The sequence below is a fragment of the Lineus longissimus genome, chromosome 5 (assembly GCF_910592395.1).
Source record: "Lineus longissimus chromosome 5, tnLinLong1.2, whole genome shotgun sequence".
NCBI classification, from domain to species: Eukaryota; Metazoa; Nemertea; class Pilidiophora; order Heteronemertea; family Lineidae; genus Lineus; species Lineus longissimus.
The window spans coordinates 23,584,475-23,608,700 of NC_088312.1; the positions used below are offsets into that span (position 1 = coordinate 23,584,475).

The 24,226-nt window shown below is 42.7% G+C and overlaps 2 protein-coding genes across 9 annotated transcripts; one reads left to right on the forward strand and one right to left on the reverse strand.

Annotated features, from left to right (window-relative positions):
* Nucleotides 1-1,220: 1,220 nt before the first annotated feature.
* Nucleotides 1,221-15,759, reverse strand: LOC135487643 (uncharacterized). Of its 6 annotated transcripts, none has more exons than XM_064771669.1 (4): nt 15,641-15,684; nt 5,885-5,982; nt 5,136-5,380; nt 1,221-3,801 (listed from the first exon to the last, which is right to left on the reverse strand). In XM_064771669.1, the coding sequence occupies exons 3-4, from the start codon at nt 5,351-5,353 to the stop codon at nt 3,315-3,317; spliced, it is 705 nt and encodes a 234-aa protein (XP_064627739.1). In that variant the 5' UTR covers nt 5,354-5,380; nt 5,885-5,982; nt 15,641-15,684; the 3' UTR covers nt 1,221-3,314. The 6 variants fall into 6 exon arrangements, with proteins under 6 accessions (XP_064627739.1, XP_064627738.1, XP_064627740.1 ...); XM_064771668.1 differs by lacking the exon at nt 15,641-15,684 and adding an exon at nt 12,796-14,550; XM_064771670.1 differs by lacking the exon at nt 15,641-15,684 and adding an exon at nt 9,375-9,392.
* LOC135487626 (serine/threonine-protein phosphatase 6 regulatory ankyrin repeat subunit B-like) lies at nt 15,668-24,168 on the forward strand. 3 transcript variants are annotated; one of them, XM_064771617.1, is made up of 11 exons: nt 15,668-15,796; nt 16,148-16,266; nt 16,374-16,622; nt 17,384-17,555; nt 17,691-17,806; nt 18,190-18,345; nt 19,126-19,661; nt 19,897-20,022; nt 20,322-20,510; nt 20,851-23,790; nt 23,989-24,168. In XM_064771617.1, the coding sequence occupies exons 2-11, from the start codon at nt 16,215-16,217 to the stop codon at nt 24,166-24,168; spliced, it is 4,716 nt and encodes a 1,571-aa protein (XP_064627687.1). In that variant the 5' UTR covers nt 15,668-15,796; nt 16,148-16,214. The 3 variants fall into 3 exon arrangements, with proteins under 3 accessions (XP_064627687.1, XP_064627688.1, XP_064627686.1); XM_064771618.1 differs by having other exon boundaries at nt 20,851-23,196; nt 23,692-24,168; XM_064771616.1 differs by having other exon boundaries at nt 20,851-24,168.
* The last annotated feature ends 58 nt before the right edge of the window (nt 24,169-24,226 follow it).

Below are 24,226 nucleotides of genomic sequence, written 5' to 3' on the forward strand. Positions count from 1 at the left end.
AACTTATCAAATAAAGAATGAACAGTTTCACAATCTTAGTGGTTGTTTGTACATTTCATCATTGGTGTCCGTTCATAATCCAGGAAAATATTTGACACGTCCTTCATGTGCCCGATTGTTCAAATTGCAACAGCTCGTTGATGATGTCTGTTAACTCGGGCGTTAGCCTCAGGAAGTAACGCCAAGTACGTGTCTTGACTTTGTCTGTAACAAGCGGTTCCTGTAAGAACAATCAGGACAAAGTGTGTTGTCGCATCCCTTTCGCAGACACAACCATTCCAACATTATTGTCGTGGATGATCAGGCCTCAATGGTACCACCATCTCCATACGCGTTCTCTTCTGCTTTTCCACCCGCCTCATATCGGTCCGTTGTGTAAGATCCACCAAGACATTCAAACTCTTTCAATCAATGGTCGCCGAGTACAATAATCGGTGTTCTATACGCCAGCTTCACTTACCTTCCTACCGATGAACTACGCACTGCCCGCCAACTAGTCAGCACGACTCAGTTAGGATGTCCTGCCCGCCAACTAGTCAGCACGACTCAGTTAGGATGTCTCGGACTTTCATTTCCCTGTTACTGTCTGATCACAACTGGTCAGAGTTTATTTCAAAGTATTGTCCCGGGAGAAAGTATCCGGCCCTATCGTATTCTGCCGGATTATGGTATCCGGCCCTATTGTATTCTGACGGATTATGGTATCTGGGTCTATAGTCAATTACCGTCTATAGCTATGAAGTTAAAGGACAGTAAATTCCTTTGTTTCTTGGACATCCTGTCCATGAAGGACAATTCAAACTTCTACACCGGTGTCAAATAAAGACTGACTATCAGCGACAATGATCGACGCTGTAATGATTACTTTTTTCAAAATTTAATTGTGTTTTAATGTTACTTTTCCGGGTATATATTGCGTGATAATAAATTGAATGATGTGATGAGACGTACGATTCATAGAGTACTATAGTGTGATATGATAAAATCGGTGTAACGGTTTTGTTCACCATATTTCACTGTTTCTGTATAAATAGCTAGAGAGACCATGGATATGGGAATACAGAGAAAAACGTGTCATTCTGCCGTTCAGCCTGTCTAAATAATAAGAGAAAACACTCAGAATAGGAAACACACATGCGACGTTACAAACGTAAAACACTTAAAAAGCCTTTTCAAGAGAAAAGAGTTAACAGTAAACTTTATTAAAAATGTAGCGACAAGTATTGCATGGATATTCGATACCTTTTTCAAATCATAATGCGACATTAAAGTTGCCTCGTGAAAGACAATCAACATCGCTGGAACAGTAGGCTTGGAGATTGAGACCTGTGGTCAATTTTGTCGTTTTGACGTAATTTTGATTCATACCCTAGTAATAATCAGCGCCACCTATGTAGAGGTTCTTCAATGACGTCACGTCGTGACGTCACGTGAAGAACCTCTATTAGTATGCCGATCCCTATTCACTTGCCACAGCGGTGATGAAACAATCTTATCACCAGTTACCCATCGCCACAATCTGTTAAACACGTATATACAGTTTCACTGTTAAATAAGTGTCAGCTAACCATAACATGACATGTTCGTGATGCTACTTTAACGATGACACAGTCTTAGCCACTTATACACCTCAGACACGCCCAATGCTGCGCCTGCAAGTAGTGGAGCATAGGTCGCCAGCTCACTCAACTTGGGTCCAGTTCATCCCCATGTTCTGTCGATCGTCGCCATCATGTCTTCCTTGGCCTGCCTGGACGTCGTCTGCCTTCTGCGGATTCTCCCAGAGTGCATCATGCCTGGTGGTGTTGTCCTAGGCTTTCTAGATAGGGAGACTTCTTCACTTTTCCTACTGGTTCTTGGCGGAACGCGACAGGGTCCTCGTTGGTCGAGTTGATCCACCTCCCTGCGAGATCTCGTGATATTTGGGTGGTCGATCGCACACAAAACAACAACCAAACCTTGTGTCAGGAATTGACGAGGATCTGAAATGGTTGGGTACGAGGCTGGATGACTAAGAACCTTTCTCCATGTTGAGCGGTAGTGGTTAAACGATGATGACATGTTCATCAAATTAGCCGGCCGCCATCCATCTTAGTTTTGATTAACTGCGCTTTGTTGAAATTTCGTGTAAATGTCCCGAGAGATGAACATGGCAATGTACATTTTCTACCAGGCAACGAACAAGGCGGACGGCTGGTGGATTCACGTGACGAATATTGTAGTTATGTATTACTTGTAACGGTGAGTTTGAAGGCCCCGTATTACCCATTTCTCCGCCACACCCAGCAGCGCTTTAAACAATGACCAGTAACCAGTCGAGATCAAAAACCAGCTTACCCAGCTTTCAGTCTTACCGTCTCATGTCATCAGTGTTAGAATATCAATACTAGTTGCTAGAAGTAGCAATATTGACCAGTTGAAATCGGTCCTGTTCGCATTCTTATCTGAGGTTGGTCACCAAGGTGATCGAGGTTTGTATTGATCTGTCAACGGTATCCATTAGGACTTATATTAGAAGCCGCTATAGTATACTACAGTTAGCTAATAAACTGCCGTCATTCGAATCGACTGGTTCTTGGTCATCAATGGCGGTGCATTATGACTCGTCTAGAAGGAGCAATCTGAAATGAAGGTGTCTCCAGCATAACCTGGCAGTAGGTAGTCAGCGGTATGACAAACCACCATTGGTGATTGGTCTTCGCTATCAGTGGTGGTGCAGAATGATCACTCCTCACATATCTCCACATTTTCTCTAAACAAGGAAGTCAAAAGTGACCCGGTCGTGGAGGAAATACATGCTTTTGGTTTAGACATACAGTTAAAACCTGCATTTTGTATTAAAAGTTCCCTGATGAGGCACACACACAGTCATGTAATTTGAACTACAGTATCTTTTATTCAGTTTGGGTTCTAGGTAAATGTCTCTCCAATGAAAAGCATTAAAAGGAAAACGCCCAAGAAAAATGCGCAATTATACCTGTTTATGATACATGTACATGCATACATGCACCTGCTGCACTTATTCACTCGTTTGTGCTGGTCGTCATCATGGTTTACCCGATGCGCAAAATCGCTGTGTTCATCCGACTCAGCACTTCTGCTCAGGTTAATCACAAACCAAGATTGCGCCAAATGTGAAAATGACAAACACGGAGCGAAAACACGGGCCAATAAGAATCTGAATCGTCCAAATGATACTCCCAATTCCTAAATGGATGTCTTAAATGCATTTATTAATGATGATGAATGAGAAAGTATAAGGACAAAGTGAAAATATTTACATCAGGAAGTCGTTAATGTATCAGCCAATCAGATTAAGTTTGATTCTCCTGATTTGCATGGCCATTTGCAGGCTTCCCATTGGCTGTATCGGAATTTATTTGCGTAAGCGACGGGCCGCTTAAATTAATATCACTGACACTTTCACTATAGCACGTCTCGCTTGCTCGGCTCGCGTTCTGCCTCCTGAGCGCGTCCATCACAGAATAGGTATAACCCTCGCCCATTTTGTCAATAATAAAATCCATGACCCATTCCCAGACGTCATTCACTTCCTGCGTGAATTCTTCACTCAGAATCATCTCCCAGGTATAAAGTACGCTCTTCTTGAATATGGCGAAGTAGGCGTTGTCGAAGCCTGGGATCATGGCATGTTTCGCACCCAGTATCATGAGTTTCTGACCGATAGGGCCCGACTCCAGGCTCTCCAGATTATCCACCACCTCCTCTATTATGCTGATGAAGTTCATGGCGTGTCTTTGGAAGATCTCGTTCTCGGATAAGCGCTCGTTTCTCACATCCCTGAAAGAAAGGGCAAGAATTGTAAATAAGCAACATTTTAAAGACGGTATTTCAGTCCTGCGATATAAAAAACATCAACATTTTCTATAGCTTTTTAAAACAAAGCAATGTCGAAATTCCTCACTTTCTCTAACTTCTTCACAACCCTCGTAATCTAAAACAAAACAATGTCGAAATAGATGAGGTTTTCAATTCCCGCCAGAAAATGCCAACAACCTGATGCAAATCAGAATCCAGTTGATTCTGAAGACTGCATAGCAGACCCGTTAAGAGAGAAGGAAGAAGCGTCGGCAACGACCACCATCTTTGACCGAGCAACGCATGCGCCAGGGTAGAACCATGCTTGGCGACATATGAGCCAATGAGAATTAAGGACGACATTCGCCTCCTCTGGTATCAAGTTGGCTGCTAATGCCGACCAAGGCCCGTAATCGGAGATAATTGTCACAGCAGGTGGTCTAAAATTCAATGATTCATCACCTATAAAAATTAATTTAATGGCGAAGATTTCCTGAACGACGTGTGTCACTGACACGATGTGCTACCTGGATGAGGCCATTCATCTGAGAGAGAATATCCTAACACATCAATAGTTCAGTCAACTACCAAAGTACCATCTTTCTCAAGCTTCTCATTTGTGACTCGCTCTACCAAAACTAGGCGCTTGTCGCATCTGAACTTGACAGGTTGATACGGACTTGTTGTTCATTTCCCTATTGTAGACCTTTGGTGAAATGTAACCAAATCAGTTTGTAATAGATTTCACAAAAGGTCTACAATAGGGAAATGAACAACAAGTCCGTATCAACCTGTCAAGTTCAGATGCGACAAGCGCCTAGTTTTGGTAGAGCGGGTCACATTTTAGAAAGGGTTACTAGTAACCGGTGATAATGTGGACTAATGCACTCAGGCTGCCTAGACCTTCTGAAGGGCAGCGTTCTATTGAGGGTTCACTTCGACACAACTCTTGCGACCTCGTACGAATCAGGTATAAAATGGTCATAATGCGATGGTCTTACCCTAAGAATACCAAGGCAAGGAACATGATGTAATCATCTGTCAACTATTATCAGGTCCGCGCGGATAGTGACCTATATCCGTTGCTTGTGTGCATTCGGCAGGAGTTATATAGGGTTCACGTTGTCATTTGTCATGATTCATTTGTCACGAGTTCACTGAATTAGGCTTGAAAACACGACGTAAGGGTGAAAAGTGACCTCGTGAATCGTATGTAGGCCGCTCTTTGGAAATGATTTGTTCGTTCTTCATGTAACGCATGGAAAGTGCCACGTTACATGTGAAAACGGGAACTCTATACGCTACGCAGAACCTACCTAAACGAAAACAGCTGTTTCATATGAGGCGCCGCCTCGAAGACGTAGATGAGTATTTTAGATCCACTCCTCATCAAGTCGCGTGACAGGAGAGGCCACGTGCAGCTGACGATATCCAGCTGAAAGTCTGTCAACTTGGGACAGGGTTCCTCTTGCGTCTGCTGCTGCTTCCCGTGCATGCTTTCCACCCTCGTGCTCTTACTGGATTTGCATCCCATGTTCAGGGCGTGACCTCATCTTTTACTCTGGAAATATAATCGTGATATGCCTAGGTAAGGAATGAAATGAATTAAGTGTATTGGGGCCAGTGTAGTCACCAATTGTAACACAACTCGATTGCAATGTAGAATGACCAACACACAGTGTGGAACGGGGGATGTCCGTTAATTCATCGAATTCATCAACCAGGTGGTTTTTATGTCGGTCGCCGGGGTTGTCTGGTGTATGCCAAGGTGTACTTCGCCTGTGTACATGAGAGGCAAGAGGGAGATAGCACCAGTCACAGGAGCACGGCGGTGGCCATCCTGAGCTTCAGGAGAGCTGGAGCATATGGAAAACCACTGGGTGCCGAGGATGGGCGGTGGCTGGTTTTTGGTATCTATGAATATCTTGGTTTGAAGAGTCAGATGATGTGTCACCAACGGCTTCGGAGTTGATTTCATTTCCCGTCTTGCAAGGTTTCGGCACAATAACAGAATGATGATTTAACCTTTGGGACATTACAACTGATCATGGAATGGATCTTGTACCTTGTCTAGTATATCAACGCTCCGATTCGATCATCAACGGACGCAGTGGGGCACCTGATAACGTTCTATCCGCAGAATACTATCACTTAAACCACATTCTGAAGTCAGAAAGGTATTAGTGGCTTTAATCCTGGCATAATTAGCCATGAAAGCGGCAGGCTCGGTCGCTGTTTGCTTTAATAATAGGCTGAACCAAAGCAAAGGTTGACACAGTCATGATGAGAAGGAAACTAGGAGTGAATGGTTCCCTGGGAGACCATTAGGCGCTTTATTAACTCAGGTAAACATTCAATTTAAACAATATTACTGATGGGGTTACGTCCAGTGGAAAGCTCCATTTTCATACAATGTATGAAAATATGCGCAGACAGGAAGCCCAATGGTCATATCGGTTGCTTTTTGAGTACAAGATACCCTGAAAAAGTCAGCAGAGAAATATTCCCTGAGAGATCAATGGGAGCTTTGTTTAAGTAAATATTCGTTTTAAAAGATATTCCTGATGAAGACACGTCCGTTGGCGGGATCCATATTCACAGATTTCTTGTGTGAACATGGGTGTATTTGAGGACCATTTGCCGGTGTCTTTCCCGACCAGCCGAACTGGGGTACGCAACAAGAGATATGATATTGCTGTGAAGAAAGCATTCCTGAATGTCATCGCGCCCAAATGTTTAAGGAATTGAGACTGAACTGGAAGTATTGATTGTCTCACCAAACGTCGTGAGGGTGGAACTATAATGCAGGCCATCTCAGAGGGGCAACTGGTGTGTTAGATTAACACGTTTGTCTTTGTTTCATCCTTTCTCCAAGACCGACTATAGTTCTATTGTATTCAGTACATGGATTACATTGGTTTGAATAGCGTGTTGTATTTTAGTAGTTAGCCCGCTGGGCACGTATGTTCTTATGTGTGTCCGGCCAGTTGGGCTGTGGTGTCACCGTCGTGTTGTAACAAAATAAACTGGACAGATACAAAGACGAAAGTGTTCGGACTCAGCTCTGGGGATTCCGAATTGGTTCCAAATCCCTTTTGACAAGTCGTAGTCTCTGTCTATTGTTTGGAAGCACTGGAACATGAGTGAGACATTGTCGTTGCTGTCTATTGTATGGAAGCACTGGAACATGAGTGAGACATTGCCATTGCTGTCTATTGTATGGAAGCACTGGAACATGAGTGAGACATTGCCATTGCTGTCTATTGTATGGAAGCACTGGAACATGAGTGAGACATTGCCATTGCTGTCTATTGTATGGAAGCACTGGAACATGAGTGAGACATTGCCATTGCTGTCTATTGTATGGAAGCACTGGAACATGAGGGAGACATTGCCATTGCTGTCTATTGTATGGAAGCACTGGAACATGAGTGAGACATTGCCATTGCTGTCTATTGTATGGAAGCACTGGAACATGAGGGAGACATTGCCATTGCTGTCTATTGTATGGAAGCACTGGAACATGAGTGAGACATTGCCATTGCTGTCTATTGTATGGAAGCACTGGAACATGAGTGAGACATTGTCGTTGCTGTCTATTGTATGGAAACACTGGAACATGAGTGAGACATTGCCATTGCTGTCTATTGTATGGAAGCACTGGAACATGAGGGAGACATTGCCATTGCTGTCTATTGTATGGAAGCACTGGAACATGAGTGAGACATTGCCATTGCTGTCTATTGTATGGAAGCACTGGAACATGAGTGAGACATTGCCATTGCTGTCTATTGTATGGAAGCACTGGAACATGAGTGAGACATTGCCATTGCTGTCTATTGTATGGAAGCACTGGAACATGAGTGAGACATTGTCGTTGCTGTCTATTGTATGGAAGCACTGGAACATGAGTGAGACATTGCCATTGCTGTCTATTGTATGGAAGCACTGGAACATGAGGGAGACATTGCCATTGCTGTCTATTGTATGGAAGCACTGGAACATGAGTGAGACATTGCCATTGCTGTCTATTGTATGGAAGCACTGGAACATGAGGGAGACATTGCCATTGCTGTCTATTGTATGGAAGCACTGGAACATGAGTGAGACATTGCCATTGCTGTCTATTGTATGGAAGCACTGGAACATGAGTGAGACATTGTCGTTGCTGTCTATTGTATGGAAGCACTGGAACATGAGTGAGACATTGCCATTGCTGTCTATTGTATGGAAGCACTGGAACATGAGGGAGACATTGCCATTGCTGTCTATTGTATGGAAGCACTGGAACATGAGTGAGACATTGCCATTGCTGTCTATTGTATGGAAGCACTGGAACATGAGTGAGACATTGCCATTGCTTATAAATAGTCCAGAGACATAAATGTTGTCAGAGAGTGAAATATAGTTGATGGTCAAGGCGTGGCACATTTCGGCCCCATTGATGGCGAGAACCCACGAGTGGGTAGGCTGTGGGAGGAGACAGTTAATCGTAGCTAGCTTTACCTTCACAGTCATTTTCCTTTAAAAAAATCGATGCTGATTGAATCGAAGTCGTCTCCGGATCTATTTGTGTCTTCTCCGCGGTCAATTACGACCCGTGGAGAGTCTCATCAGCGCAAAATAAACACATCAGGCAGCTCTTAACCAACTAATCAATGAAGTCTTCCATACACATGCTGAGCCGGCTATTTCAGCCGCTGGTTTATCTCCAATCGCCTGACTTTGAAAAAAGCAGTGCAGATGTTTTTTTTGTTTTGCATGGACTTCTGAGTAGGAGTTGTGGGCATGTAGTCAATAAAACAACACTTTGACATACCCCATTAGTATGTATATAGGTATATATGTCAACCGCAAAATAATAATTGATTTCTATTGTATTATCATTCTGATTCACCCAGGAGCACGTCATGTCTGACACAACTCTTGGCTTTGTTTACCAAAATAGAATAACAAAGTCAATTAATTCGCAAGCACCATTGATAGAATGTTTCGAACACAAACTGCAACTTATCACATTGAAGAAACAGCCATACATCATTGTCTGCTCTCAACTGGTTGCCGTGCGACTGGAAAATGCACTCAGCATATGAAAATAAAACAAGGTAAACTCCTACAAATTAAAGCTAGGATGCAGCGAAGCATTGCCGAATCAAATGATCGTGTTTACATTGAAACGACGTAACAACGACATGATAGAAAACATGAACGGCCTATGATGCGATGAATGCTCTCGATCACACCCTTCTTTGAATGTAAATATAAAAGGAAGTGTATTTGGCAAGCCCGGCTTACCAAACAGCGACTTTTTCTTGTCCTGAATGGAGAGCCGAACTCATTAATATTAAAGTAAAGTCTCCAGCTCGCCAAACAGGGTAGATTTTTTACCTGTTTGGCAAGCCCGGCTGGCCGAACAGGGTGGCTTTTTAGTGCTGTTTGGCAAGCGGCTCTCCAAACAGGACACAAAAAGATGCCTGTTCGGCGAGCGGCTTGCCAAATAGACCCGGCCTATATAAAATCATGGAAATGGGGCTGAAATTTCGAAGCATTCATACATTACGTCACTTTGCCCTTAACCTCGCAGTTAAAAGAATTCAGGCCGAGCCCAATACACGTTCTATTGTCTTTAAACAATGACCGGTCGCACCTCGGACTAAATTCCCATTGTTCTTCAGTCTTATCAAAGGGTCATCAGAGCAAACCTTTGGACTCGGTCCCGCATATCTCAAAGAACACTTGTACGAGAGACTCCCGGGGCACAAACCAGGGTCACTGGGACATCCTCTACGACCGGTCGCACCTCGTCCTAAATTCCCATTGTTCTTCAGTCTTATCAAAGGATCATCGGAGCAAATCTTTGGACTGGGCCCCGCGAACTCTTGTACGAGAGACTCCCGGGGCACAAACCAAGGTCACTAGGACATCCTGTCTAGCTAGTGTCAACGTACTAACATCTCGAAGAACTAAAAGCATGTATGACGTCCGCAGTTTTCGAGCTGCGGCCCAAGTCCTAATTCGAGCAGACGAGACAAACCTTGACAAATTCAAGAAACTGTTGAAAACGTTGCTTTTTGAGGAGTGGCCTGTATTGGCAGTCACATAACGACGTAGTTACGCAAATGCGCAGGGAGTCTAGAGAGAGTTAAGCTCTGTACACACTGACAACATTTTGGGAAACATGTTGGCCAACATGTTGTCCAGGTGCGATGTTATCGAAAATTTGGCCCTGTATACACATGACAACATTCGACAACATGTTGGGCAACTTGTTGTCGAATGTTTCCGAGAAATGAGGATTTTGGAGGGAATATTTTGGAGGGAAATTCATAAACAATGGAAGATTTCAAGAGAAGAAGATGTATTGTCGGTGGCTCTGCCATAATTTTAGTATCCTGATTGAAAGACGGCGAAGAAGACGTTTGCAACATTTGGCCAACATGTTACCGAATGTTTCCGAACTGTACACACTGCCAACATTTTCGATAACATCGCACCTGGACAACATGTTGGCCAACATGTTTCCCAAAATGTTGTCAGTGTGTACAGAGCTTTATATAGGCTAGGTTGGTCTCGCCTAAATCTACTGGAATATGGAGAGCGGGAGACTCTGTTATTGAACCGATCAAGATGCTACCTTCAATAAGCCAGAGGAGGACGTGCGTGTGAGGTGCTGTCAGAGGAAAGTGATATCGATTCTACTAATCCGGCACAATAATAAACAGGTTCAGAATCGGCACTGAGCGATTTATGTCATTCAATAATGTCATTCGTGATGAAAAATATGTAGGAATAATCGGCATGCAAGGTTGTGACTGATCTGATCGACGTGTGAGGAAATGCTTCAGGAAACTGACAGAAACTTCAGATGGAATCCATTATCTTGCCCAAGACGTGGTCACTTTATACGGACAGGAAAACGAATGCCCCATTCAAGAGCTAAATATCGATATATGAGCCAATCCAACAATAAGAAATGTGTTTGGACGCAAAACCATTCAATGGCGTCAAGTTAGACAAGAAAAAGACTATTTTCTAAAAGTCGATTTGAAACGAAAAATTAAATTTTCACACAGATCTATCAGATAAAAATTGATAATCTGCAGGCATGCTTGGACGTTAAGTCGTTAAGTGGATACCCCCCCCCCCCCCCCCCCTTTAGCGATCCAGGTTGGCAAACACAGAATAGTTTAATAAACTCGAATAAAGACATTAAACGCAACTGCGGACTCTATGACTATTTGATTAATAAACCTATGAAAGAGATGCAATAACCCAGACAGAATAATACATCGGGCCTCCCCTTATTAAATTCACCGCGATTAATTCGCTCAGAGGAAATTACGAATGGTTCTGACGAATGGAGACTTGAGTATTGCAAAAACACAACTATGGTTTCCTAAGCCAGGTGTGTCGGCAATAAAATGGCACGAAATACTTGATTATCATGACTGTCTGAATGTGCTTCAGCATTAAACAGAACCAAATGGCTTGCGTTTGCAATGAAATGATACCAAATCGGTGATTATTACAATCACATTATTAGTGAACTAAATAAATTTGATTTAGGAACCCATGTGCTTCGGCAATAAATTGGTAATGAGCCAGTGATTACTGGGGCCAGTAGCATATGTTGCCTTCCCAATAGTTGTCAAAATATATTATTTTATTATCCAGTGAGATGGATCATTATTTCAATTTCACCATGGTAACAAATTTAATATGCCATGGATTCAGAAAACGTGTATTCGTCAAAAAATATTTCACCTTACACAGATTTGGTTTCAGGACAGAAAATTAGAAAATTACCAAATTTTTTTAAAAAGATACTCGACCATTTGTTGCTGAGGCTTATTTGTTGCGACGAAAATGCCCCAATTGGTAACAACATGTACAACAGAAATCAGTAAATACAACTTGATGCAAGGGATGCATAGACCCCCTGCACCGCGTTACCGCGCACGCGAGGTCGCCGGTAACCATGGTTACTAATTGCTTTCGAGAATTTTAGAAATAATATCTTGACGTAATAGAAGACATGTAGAATATGGCGATCAGCTTGTGATCAAGGGAGAGATAAGCTAATGGCCAATTCTGTTCAGAAAAAAAAGAATATCAATTCATAAAGTGCTTTCTTTTTGTTACCCTTGTGTTGTGTGTATGACATTGCAAAAGTAAAGGTATACATTGTATATCATTAATTTCACTAATAGACTTAAGACTTATTTTGGAAAAGAACTCGCACCATTAGACTATTGTTCAATTTAGTGAAGTTAAATGATTAGCATCTTTTACGAAAAGTTGTCTTTTTTCCAGTTTGTTCAACTCATTATTATAAAATATAACATTTGTTTAACAGTAGCCATACTACACATGCCGACAACGCTTGTTTACACAATATTTGGTGCCCTGTCCTCTGCGTGACAGGCCAATATCATCGTTTCCATGAAAACGACCAGACCTATGACGTAACATAGTCAATTCTTCTCCCAAACTAATCATAGTGCTTTGGATACGAGCATTATGGAGCCTAAAACACCACAGATGAAAGATGTATAGGTCGAAAACAACATGACCAACAGTATATAATTAGAATCGAGCATTAATACTAGCCAGTAATAGGGTCATGCTGAGCAGAAATTTTATACCCTATGGCCACAGTTTCGAACCTACTAGCATTTGTTGCTAATGCCATGATAATACCGCAAAGCATCTGCTACAGTACTTGCAGCGAGAACCAAGCATGAATAGGATATTTATTGAGAATTCAAGTATTGCATTGAGTTCTTCAGGGTTAAAGATACTCTGTATTTGTTCTTGGGGATTATCAGATAATTTGGCATTCAAATAACACGAGGCAAAAATTATGACGGGGGGGGTACCCGATTTGTTGATACAGATGATTCACAAGAAACTCAGATAAGGAAATAAGGTGACAGGGATGTGTTTTATTTGGATGGTATGGAGGGTCTTTCTTACCTTTGGCTTGAGTCCACTGTTTGACACAAGGATCATAATCAATGTCCACCTGTTGCAGTCAGTCACGAGTCTCTTCATAAAGTTGCTTCTTCCACCAGATGTATACCTTAAGGAAACATATGTTTCCTTTGCTTATTCATCATGATTACCGCTGCGTCCGTTGTCAGAAATACCATCTGCTCAATAAAACCCCAGCAGAATCATTACAAGGGACCAAGTAAGAATAGCGATCAGTCAGAAGAGCGATCACTGCATCAACCAATTCCATATGATGACCGCGATAAATCCATTTGTTTCACTCGCGGGAGTTGTATTTTCGTCAAAAGGACCGAAAATCCGCTCAAGATGAGTGAAAGCTACTCCGAGATGCCACCTTGATGGCCAAACTGTGCGTCCGTTCAAATTTAAGTCAAGCCTGGGGTCCGGGTCCAATAATCCAATCGCTATAATGCCAAGGAATTACATGTACTCCGTTTCGAAGGAAGAACGTGACTTCTGGCGTCTGATGTCCAGCTAGGATTGATATCACTGAGAAGCAATCCAACATTGATATTAGTCCGTTGTCAACGTGAATCAAGACCAATACAAACCCATTTGCTCCGGAAACCAGCTCCCCACAGTGCAACAGAACCTTTTCATACTTGGCAACTTATGCCAAAGACAATACTACGTTACGAATGGAGTAGACCGCTTTGGGGCTCGATGCTGTTTGTCCAACTGGGATTGGTAGCAACTGCGATGTTATCCGACACAAATGTTTCTCTTTTTAGATCGATGATGTCAGTAATAGTCGGCTTCGAAGGAAGACAACGACCTCGGGAGTCCAGTGATATTTGTCGATCAGGGATAAGAGCTGACCTATTATAACTATTTTCCCTTTTTTGTTATTGATTATTTTCAATAAATACATAATGTCAAAGAAAATATTCCGTGTCGAAGAAAAAAGTGGCCAACTGCGATTGTAACTGACGGTGAAGTTCTGCTAGATATTACTGTAACCCTTTTGAAGGATTGACTTGACCATGGCAATGGTAAATATCCGAACAGATTTATAATGCAGCGGGATCGATGCCGAGTAGGAATATATCTCATTGCTTCCCTAAATTAATAATGATCACGTATGTTGCGAAGTTTAACGAGTAAACTAAGTGATGAATGTTGGCCGTGTTCAGATGCGAACAATTATCATCAATTCCATGTATTTGCTTCTCCACTCTCTAGTACATCATCCAGGGTTCGTTGTTGTCTAAACACACGAATATCATTAGCATAGTGACAGACGTAACTGTATCCTTTATGATGTCATCATTCCATCAAAGATCACACAAACTTCGATATTCCTGTTACCAATCCAGCGCCTCTGGAATAAAAAGATGAACACCGTTAGTTCAGGCTCCCTGGTCCTCTTGGTAATGTAGCTATCCCAATGTAACTATATACCGTATTCCTTTATTATTGGTTGTATCAATCAACATTCAAGAGTATTTCCCCAAACCCTGTGTGTGTGCTTCGACTGGTTTTGTGATCTTCCCTGGCTGTCCTGGTGTCCCAACATATAATACACTGGTTCAACGGCCTGTTGATACTGGTAAATACTGGTATACTGGTAAATTAATGAAAGAACGAGCCCGCTCATTTGTCCGAGGCGACTGTACAGCTCCCCTGAACTAACTATCTAATCCTTACATTGAATTCTGTGGAGTCTACTTTAAGTTGGCAAAGAGCCTGAGAAGCGTCCGACCACTGATGGCGAATGATGTGCTCCTGTCGCATGAGTCAACGTACTCTCTTCTTGTAATTAAGTAGTGGCTTGTCCACCTTTTTCCTTCCAACGCAACTGCAGTCAATAACCCTGAACTTACTATTTATCCCCAAACTGAATAATGTTGCCACAGTTCGACGAAAAGAGCGACGAGTTTGGTGATGGTACTCCCGTCGCCAGAGCCGCATTAACCTCCTTAATGAAAACAGCTTGCAGATTTCAATATTTAATCTGGTACATTAATGCTCAAACTCCCTCTCAGCACGGAGTAATTATCGATCGCGACGCCCGCGGACGCAGACGGTAGGTTTCATACACAAATATAGAAGTTTCCGATCAAATTAAAGATGAAATAATAGATTGCTGGAGAGATGCGATAAATATAACTGTTTGTTCTTTATTTCAGTGTGCGTGTTGGGGAATAGTGAAATTGTCAATCGTACCGTGCAGGGTTGTCATTGAACATGGCATTACAAGAGACACCAATAGGTGTATGGCCAGCACTTTGTCATTTTGCCCACCTCGCAACTAAAGGAATTCAGGCCTGGCCCTTTATACACGACTTGTTGTCTTTAAACAAAGCCCGCTCGCACTAAAGCCTTAATTCCCATTGTTCTACAGTCTTGTCAAAGAGTTACCAGTGCAAATTGTGATAACATCGACCCCCACGAAACAGCTTTTATGGAGGTCGATAGGCCTTACCCGGCAAACGGAAATAAACATAATGAGAAACGAATTGCTGGGGACTGTGAACTGTCGTAGACGATGAAAAGATGGTTTCATTTGCAAGGGGTCTTATAATTTATCAGACTTCAATACTTCAATTATTGGCATCTGACAGAGACAGGAACATTTATTACAACCCTGTGCAAACCGTATTGAAATTGGTTTAAATAGTTTAGGAGATATCATGTTATAGGTGATGGTATGTGCCTGTAAAGTGAACCGACAATACATGCTATGACACATACTCGTGCCGTATTCGGATATATGATAATGTCTTGAATTGGAGACATTCAACTTAAACTAGGTCATTAGTGACGTTGCGATCAATGATCTGAATGAACATAAATAAAAACATACCTAAAATACGTCATTCCTCGCTATCATCACGAATAGTAAAGGTGGAAGGGAGCACCAATGCGCCATAGAGTCAGTTTCGCTTTCTGTGTTCGAGTGACTGAGAAAGGAGTTTATTGCCGATGAACACAGTGTAGAAACAGGCTTCATGAAGTTCTTGTAAGTAAAAGTGAATCCAGTAGGTAGCTTCTATTACAGGGTAAGACAAACCCACGAAAATATTATCCGAAATGATAGTGGAAAAGTAGGTCATGGAACCCATCCGAGATGGTCGCGGACAACGCAAGCACTGAACACTGCGAATTATGTATTAAGCTACATGAACGAGGGTTCAAGGACATCGTTATGGTAGTACTGAGGAATGAATTAATATTTAACTATCCAAATCCAAGATCTACGCTCAACTACGATCGAAGAATTTGCCAAAATTGATGGAAACATGAAGGAGGATTGACCAGCTGAAGCAGAAAGGCCAGAGCATCATTGACACTTGCTTTTTTCGTCTTTCAGGTGTAAGAGTGCGACGATGGGTTTGATTGTACCTAGTTAGTCGAGGGTCAAGCGATCGAAGGAGAAAATGGAGGGAGCACTTGAACCGTCGACGGAAATCGCCGTGGCCCAGAGAGACGGTGAGTTTGCACATTACATTGCTATTGCCACCAACGAGGGGCGTATTAATTCCTATTGGCAATAGTCAAGTTTATGTATCACTAATATTTACTTTCGATTTTGACAGGGGCTGTGACAATGAACGACAACAGCCACGGACCCAGGCCTCGGTTCAATTTTGAGGGGAGTGCCGAAGGCACAGGACACATCCAAAATGTCAACATGGCCAATGGGGGACAACTTAATATCACCCAGGTTCATAGAACCATCAACTACAACATTCCCGGGCAAGTTAACGGGCCTCTGCCCAATCAAGCCAGTGGATCCAGTGGACCGGCCACGTCTGCTATTACTGATGCCGATGACTCCGAACAAGGTAACTCAATGATTAATAAGTGAATTCCACTGGTGTAGAATCAAGCTTTGTAAGTCGTTGTTTTAATCGGGCGGCTAGATCGTCGCAGGCTCCCATAAGGCACTTTATCTAATAACTCTCGGAAGTGAGTTGTATCTAACAAAATATTATGCCGAAAGTGAACAATTATCTTTTTGAGTGTTCTGGAGCCGGTTCCTTATGACCTGATGTGACACGTGGATGTTAGGTTAAACATCGAATTGCCTACGGTGAGGTCCGTGAAGCGAGGGAACGACCCCGAGTTCAATTCGAGAAGTTCCACAACCCTCTCGGTTTTGCATTGTCATACAGGGCCTACGAACACTGGCCTCGGTCAAAGTTCTTTCCTCGAACAAATCTGAATGGAAGCCAAGGTGCTCTTCTCCCCCTGTAAAGGAAGTTTGACCACAGGCCATTGAAAGAATTTTGGCAGAGTCTGTGGCAGTATGTAGGTCCAGTGTGATTGCAAGATGGTACTTGGTCAAATCAGATACATGTCATTCATCATTGTGTTCATTTGTAGACAACTGTGTACTTTTCAGAAGAATACAACAGCAAGATCAGACCGCTACACGCTGACCTGGCGGTTGAATTGGAACGCATTATCACCAAAAAGCAGTTAGAATTTTGGCAGAGTCTGTGGCAGTATGTAGGTCCAGTGTGATTGCAAGATGGTACTTGGTCAAATCAGATACATGTCATTCATCATTGTGTTCATTGGTAGACAACTGTGTACTTTTCAGAAGAATACAACAGCAAGATCAGACCGCTACACGCTGACCTGGCGGTTGAATTGGAACGCATTATCACCAAAAAGCAGTTAGGGTCCTTGAAACTGTTCTTTGAAGAAATATTCGAGGAAGGAGAAATGGATGAAATCAACAGCTTCCACGACATGTGGAGGGAGTTAAAACGGTATGTTTATATAGGAATGCTCTCCTTTTTCCCTGTTCAGATTCGAGCAAAAAGTCAGAGCCATTTCATGTTAATGGTCGAGCCGAATCCGTTCAGCGTTCTTTTACGATAACGGATACACCCTATTTTTTTCAGGAGAGGAGAGATCAGCCCAGGCAGATATGGTATACTGGAAAAAGCTTTGCGGTCCATCCAAGCGATAAGCCATCTGCAGGTTATCAAAGAGTTTAAGGAGAAAATGAACAGTGAAGGTATAAATTATTAGTGAGAATTTTTGATATGATCACTCAGTATATGTCCATGTTCTAAATAGCCTTGGGAGGGTGGAATTGTTCCATGAGCACTCCGGGTATGTATATATATATTCACCCATTTCCGAGAGAAAAACAGAGCCTTTCTGATTTGGTCCAGGATGCAGAGTTCTCTCACTCCACCAGAACTGATCCCACTTTTTTTTCCTTCAGAAATACCTGAAAATGAGCCAGAGGGCCTTGTGATTTCAATGCTTTGCATCCTCGATATTACAGCTGAACTGAATGACCAAAATCCCATAGCAACTACACTAAGGCAGAAAACAACACAGAATTGCCCAAGGAAGTAGTTTCTGTCAAAGTCGTATGACTTATTCTTTCAGATGGTAGATATGATGGATGGATACGATATGACATTCTTGTAAAATCCATTGAAGAGTTGACAAGACAAAAGGATGTCGTTTTCCGGAACGCTCTCGATGATGGTTGTCCTGGGGTAGTATTTAGGAATGCAGTGATAGGCAACATTGGAGAGGAAGGTAGGCCGGTGCAATTCTATTGGATATACTCAATCTTCTCAAAATTAGTGATAATCCAAACCAGTTTGCTGGTTTTAGATTAAATTAAAGGGAGGAAAGAAGTTGAAAGATGTTAGTAAGAAATGACTGATCGAGGGAAATCCAGTTGTTATTATTATACTTAGTCCCGTCTAATATTTCATTTCTGAATAAACTCTTGATAACGAACCAAATATAATGTTAGGGTGCCAAGGTTACGCAGTTTGACATGGGACATTGCAATTTTGGTAAAGGTGTCATTTGGTGAGTTCAGAACGCTGCTGCGTGGTGAAACTGCTGTGATGTTGGTGCGAAAATAACTGGGCCGACGATTTCTTCCGAGTTCCTTCTTTCTTAAATCTGATTTTGGGACCCAAGAGGATTTTCACGTTAGAGACCATGGCTACGAAATATTTCTTTATTATCATCTTCTGCACTGCTTATTTCTGGATGAATCTTTTATTTTGATGAATTTTTTGAATGAAAATCTAACGCGTCATACGGAAGGGCCGGTGATATGCTCGTTGTTGCAATCTTCAAATCTCAGCTGCCATCTCGGTGTTGGCCTTTATTTGAGCTCCACACCCCCACGGCGGTTAGTGAAATAACCAATACCTCCAGTTCGGTAAAAATTTCTTCACTTCAACATTCTGTCCAGACCTTTTAATTTTATCAACAGCGTTTCGCGCGATGTACCATGGAAGAACAAAGAAAAGCACAAATCACTGAAATGTCAATTGGTAAATCTTGTTTGTATTTCAGGTGGTGAGCTCCGCCTTGACAATGGCTCAGTCAAACTAGAGGTGCCAGCAGAAGCTGTTAACAAACAGAGTTTGTTCTGGATGTTAGTTGGACTATATGACGGCCCCCAGTTCTCAGTGAAGTCGGAAAATGGACTGGTCCCAGGTTTGGATGAAATTGCAAAGTATTCAATCCCAGTTCGTCTAGGTCCTTCGGATGTCGATTTCAAAATCCCGGTGAGGCTCACGGTGAAGGATTTAAGCAAGCCATTTAACTCAACAAAATCCATGGGTGTCTACAGCAAGGCTGATGGAAATGCTGAATGGAAACCGGCTGGTTCATGCTTCTATGATGCAGACTCAAAGAACAACTTCACCACAAGTGTTCCATTGAACCACTTTTCAAGCTACGTTCTCGGGATGCCAGTTTCGTCTGACTTACTTCCACTGAACGTTCGTGTCATGGCTCAGAGTCGTCCAGTGAATGCAGGCCGTGTAGAAAGTGTTGGGAATGAAGTTCAGATATTCTTCACGATTAACGACTACAGCTTTAGTCAGGTGAGTGGAATATTACTGCCAGAGCTAAATATATATGTTTATTCATCTTATGACAAACTTATGACCTGTAAAATTTAAACGCCTTCTCACTTTCGCACCATCCACTAATAAACAATGTAAATATCACTTATTTACATGAATAAAGAATATATGTACTTATATTATTTAGTTAACTTCTCTGATCAACAATTTGCAAATTTCGAGAACCCGGTAACGTTTGCCCGTTCATTTGCAGGAACTTGTCCTTCACAAATCGATCAACGTTGAAAGCGCGACATGTTTGTATCTTGATCCGAGCAGCGATGTCAGCGTGATCTGGGTGAGACGTTCCATCGAGAAATCGGTACAACATACTAAAACGGTACGAATATAATAAAGGAATATAATTTTGCCTGGCAGTGTCACATTATGTTAAGTACTGTCCGATCCCTCCCTGTCTACGCAGCTTCGAGACATGGCGACCAACCCCCACCAACCTGAGCATCAGTGCATCAGTTGCAACTCCAAGATACGAGAGAATGGCTATTGCAAACCGGTAGTTGATATGTCAAAGTTGGTGTTAGGTTTGCGATAAACCTCGGTGTCGTACACGACAGCAATATATGCTATCAAATTTGTATGGTGTCATTTGCAGCTGAAAGATAATTGCTTTCGTTTTAGGAGGTTCTCCAGCAGGAACACATCCAAAATCTTGCCGAGATGCCAGTATATCTTCAAATAGCTGTTGCAGACGGTTCAGGTTCGGCCCACATGGCTCAAGCTGATTCGATGTTTGAAGATATTCTAATTTTAGAACAAAACGGCAGCGTAGTGGTTGAACTTCCTTTGACTGAATGTGCAGTGCCAACGGTATGTATGTAGTTGTAGGACAATTTGTCGTGTTTCGGTATATTAATATAAACTGTGAGAGCAAACATGGCGGAAGACAAATAGTGTCATGGCAATTTTTCATTCTCAAGGTAAATAAAGACAGGTTCCATGTTTCAGACATTATCGTAACTTTAGTTGCTATCGAAAAATTAAATTGGTTCATTTTGTTATCTTGATTTGAGAGCTGTACTATGCTTGAGTGTACTGATGTGGCAGGGATAGCAGTCCCAGGGTTAGTAGTCCACAAAAACCAAAACAGAAATTCATTATTTATAATTCCCGACAGCCCAGAAATTTATTTTCCTGATTTCATCTGCAGGGCAGCCCAGAAGAGTCCCACCAAGTGACAGAACGCTTGATCAACGCAACATTGGACGGCAGCAAGAACAAAGTAGAGAGATTGTTGAGTGAAGGTGCCAACATTGAGACAAGGGACCAAGACGGTAACACTCTACTGAGCTTAGCAAGTCATAGAGGACATTTAGGTATTGTCCAGCTATTGTTAGAGTGCAAGGCAAGTGCTGAAACAATGAACAGTGATGGGTGGTATACTATTCACATTGCATGTGAAGAAGGGCACGAGGATATTGTAACACTGTTGTTGAACAGAGGTGCAAATGTTGAGAGCCAGACCCAAACAGGCACAACCGCTGTCTACATAGCATCCCAAAATGGCCATGAGAAGGTTGTCCAGCTATTGTTGGATAAAGATGCATATATTGAAAGTAAGACAGACAAGTGGGCTACTCCTCTCTACGTAGCATCTCAAAATGGCCATGAGAAGGTTGTCCAGCTGTTGTTGGATAGAGGTGCATATATTGAAAGTAAGACAGACAGGTGGGCTTCTCCTCTCTACGTAGCATCTCAAAATGGCCATGAGAAGGTTGTCCAACCGTTGTTGGATAAAGATGCATATATTGAAAGTAAGACAGACGAGTGGGCTTCTCCTCTCTACGTAGCATCTGAAAATGGCCATGAGAAGGTTGTCCGGCTGTTGTTGGAAAGAGGTGCATGTATCGAGAGTGAGACAAACAAGTGGGCTTCTCCTCTCTACGTAGCATCTCAAAATGGCCATGAGAAGGTTGTCCAACTATTGTTGGATAGAGGTGCATATATTGGAAGTAAGACAAACAAGTGGGCTTCTCCTCTCTACGTAGCATCTCAAAATGGCCAAGAGAAGGTTGTCCAACTATTGTTGGATAGAGGTGCATATATTGGAAGTAAGACAAACAAGTGGGCTTCTCCTCTCTACGTAGCATCTCAAAATGGCCATAAGAAGGTTGTCCAGCTATTGTTGGATAGAGGTGCATATATTGGAAGTAAGACAGACGAGTGGTTTTCTCCTCTCTACGTAGCATCTCAAAATGGCCATGAGAAGGTTGTCCAGCTATTGTTGGATAGAGGTGCAGATATTGGAAGTAAGACATGCAAGGGGGCTTCTCCTCTCTACGTAGCATCTCAAAATGGCCATGAGAAGGTTGTCCAGCTATTGTTGGATAGAGGTGCAGATATTGAAAGTGAGACAGACGAGCGGGCTTCTCCTCTCTACGTAGCATCTCAAAATGGCCATGAGAAGGTTGTCCAGCTATTGTTGGATAGAGGTGCATATATTGAAAGTGAGACAGACGAGCGGGCTTCTCCTCTCTACGTAGCATCTCAAAATGGCCATGAGAAGGTTGTCCAGCTATTGTTGGATAGAGGTGCATATATTGAAAGTGAGACAGACGAGCGGGCTTCTCCTCTCTACGTAGCATCTCAAAATGGCCATGAGAAGGTTGTCCAGCTGTTGTTGGATAGAGGTGCAGATATTGAAAGTGAGACATACAAGTGGGCTACTCCTCTCTACGTAGCATCTCAAAATGGCCATGAGAAGGTTGTCCAGCTGTTGTTGGATAGAGGTGCATATATTGGAAGTAAGACAGACAAGCGGGCTACTCCTCTCTACGTAGCATCTCAAAATGGCCATGAGAAGGTTGTCCAGCTGTTGTTGGATAGAGGTGCAGATATTGAAAGTAAGACAGACAAGCGGGCTACTCCTCTCTACGTAGCATCTCAAAATGGCCATGAGAAGGTTGTCCAGCTGTTGTTGGATAGAGGTGCAGATATTGAAAGTGAGACATACAAGTGGGCTACTCCTCTCTACGTAGCATCTCAAAATGGCCATGAGAAGGTTGTCCAGCTGTTGTTGGATAGAGGTGCATATATTGAAAGTAAGACATACAAGGGGGCTTCTCCTCTCTACGCAGCATCTCAAAATGGCCATGAGAAGGTTGTCCAGCTATTGTTGGCTAGAGGTGCAGATATTGAAAGTGAGACAGACGAGCGGGCTTCTCCTCTCTACGTAGCATCTCAAAATGGCCATGAGAAGGTTGTCCAGCTATTGTTGGATAGAGGTGCAGATATTGAAAGTGAGACAGACGAGCGGGCTTCTCCTCTCTACGTAGCATCTCAAAATGGCCATGAGAAGGTTGTCCAACTATTGTTGGATAGAGGTGCAGATATTGAAAGTGAGACAGACGAGCGGGCTTCTCCTCTCTACGCAGCATCTCAAAATGGCCATGAGAAGGTTGTCCAGCTATTGTTGGATAGAGGTGCAGATATTGAAAGTGAGACAGACGAGCGGGCTTCTCCTCTCTACGCAGCATCTCAAAATGGCCATGAGAAGGTTGTCCAGCTATTGTTGGATAGAGGTGCATATATTGAAAGTAAGACATACAAGTGGGCTTCTCCTCTCTACGTAGCATCTCAAAATGGCCATGAGAAGGTTGTCCAACTATTGTTGGATAGAGGTGCATATATTGAAAGTAAGACAGACGAGTGGTTTTCTCCTCTCTACGTAGCATCTCAAAATGGCCATGAGAAGGTTGTCCAACTATTGTTGGATAGAGGTGCAGATATTGAAAGTAAGACAGACAAGTTGGCTACTCCTCTCTACGTAGCATCTCAAAATGGCCATGAGAAGGTTGTCCAACTATTGTTGGATAGAGGTGCAGATATTGGAAGTAAGACAGACGAGTGGGCTTCTCCTCTCTACGTAGCATCTCAAAATGGCCATGAGAAGGTTGTCCAGCTATTGTTGGATAGAGGTGCAGATATTGAAAGTAAGACAGACAAGTTGGCTACTCCTCTCTACGTAGCATCTCAAAATGGCCATGAGAAGGTTGTCCAGCTATTGTTGGATAGAGGTGCAGATATTGAAAGTGAGACAGACGAGCGGGCTTCTCCTCTCTACGCAGCATCTCAAAATGGCCATGAGAAGGTTGTCCAGCTATTGTTGGATAGAGGTGCAGATATTGAAAGTAGGACAGACAAGTTGGCTACTCCTCTCTACGCAGCATCTCAAAATGGCCATAAGAAGGTTGTCCAGCTGTTGTTGGATAGAGGTGCATATATTGGAAGTAAGACAAACAAGTGGGCTTCTCCTCTCTACGCAGCAGCTCAAAATGGCCATGAGAAGGTTGTCCAACTATTGTTGGATAGAGGTGCATATATTGAAAGTGAGACAGACGAGCGGGCTTCTCCTCTCTACGTAGCATCTCAAAATGGCCATAAGAAGGTTGTCCAACTATTGTTGGATAGAGGTATAAAAAGTGAGAGAAGGAACCATTCTTCTTCTCCTCTCTACGTAGCATCTTAAGAGGGCCATGAGAAGGTTGTCCAACTATTGTTGGACAGTGGTGCAGATATTGAGAAGC

What these genes read in the sequence shown, in the direction of transcription:
- LOC135487643 (XM_064771672.1), bottom strand. Translation starts at nt 5,353, where the DNA reads ATGGGATGCAAATCCAGTAAGAGCACGAGGGTGGAAAGCATGCACGGG. An exon ending in AAACAGCTGTTTTCGTTTAG is followed by an intron (nt 3,802 to 5,135) that starts GTAGGTTCTGCG and finishes CCTTTCTTTCAG; the next exon opens with GGATGTGAGAAACGAGCGCT.
- LOC135487626 (XM_064771616.1), top strand. Translation starts at nt 16,215, where the DNA reads ATGGAGGGAGCACTTGAACCGTCGACGGAAATCGCCGTGGCCCAGAGA. An exon ending in CGCCGTGGCCCAGAGAGACG is followed by an intron (nt 16,267 to 16,373) that starts GTGAGTTTGCAC and finishes CGATTTTGACAG; the next exon opens with GGGCTGTGACAATGAACGAC. An exon ending in CGGTACAACATACTAAAACG is followed by an intron (nt 20,023 to 20,321) that starts GTACGAATATAA and finishes CTTTCGTTTTAG; the next exon opens with GAGGTTCTCCAGCAGGAACA.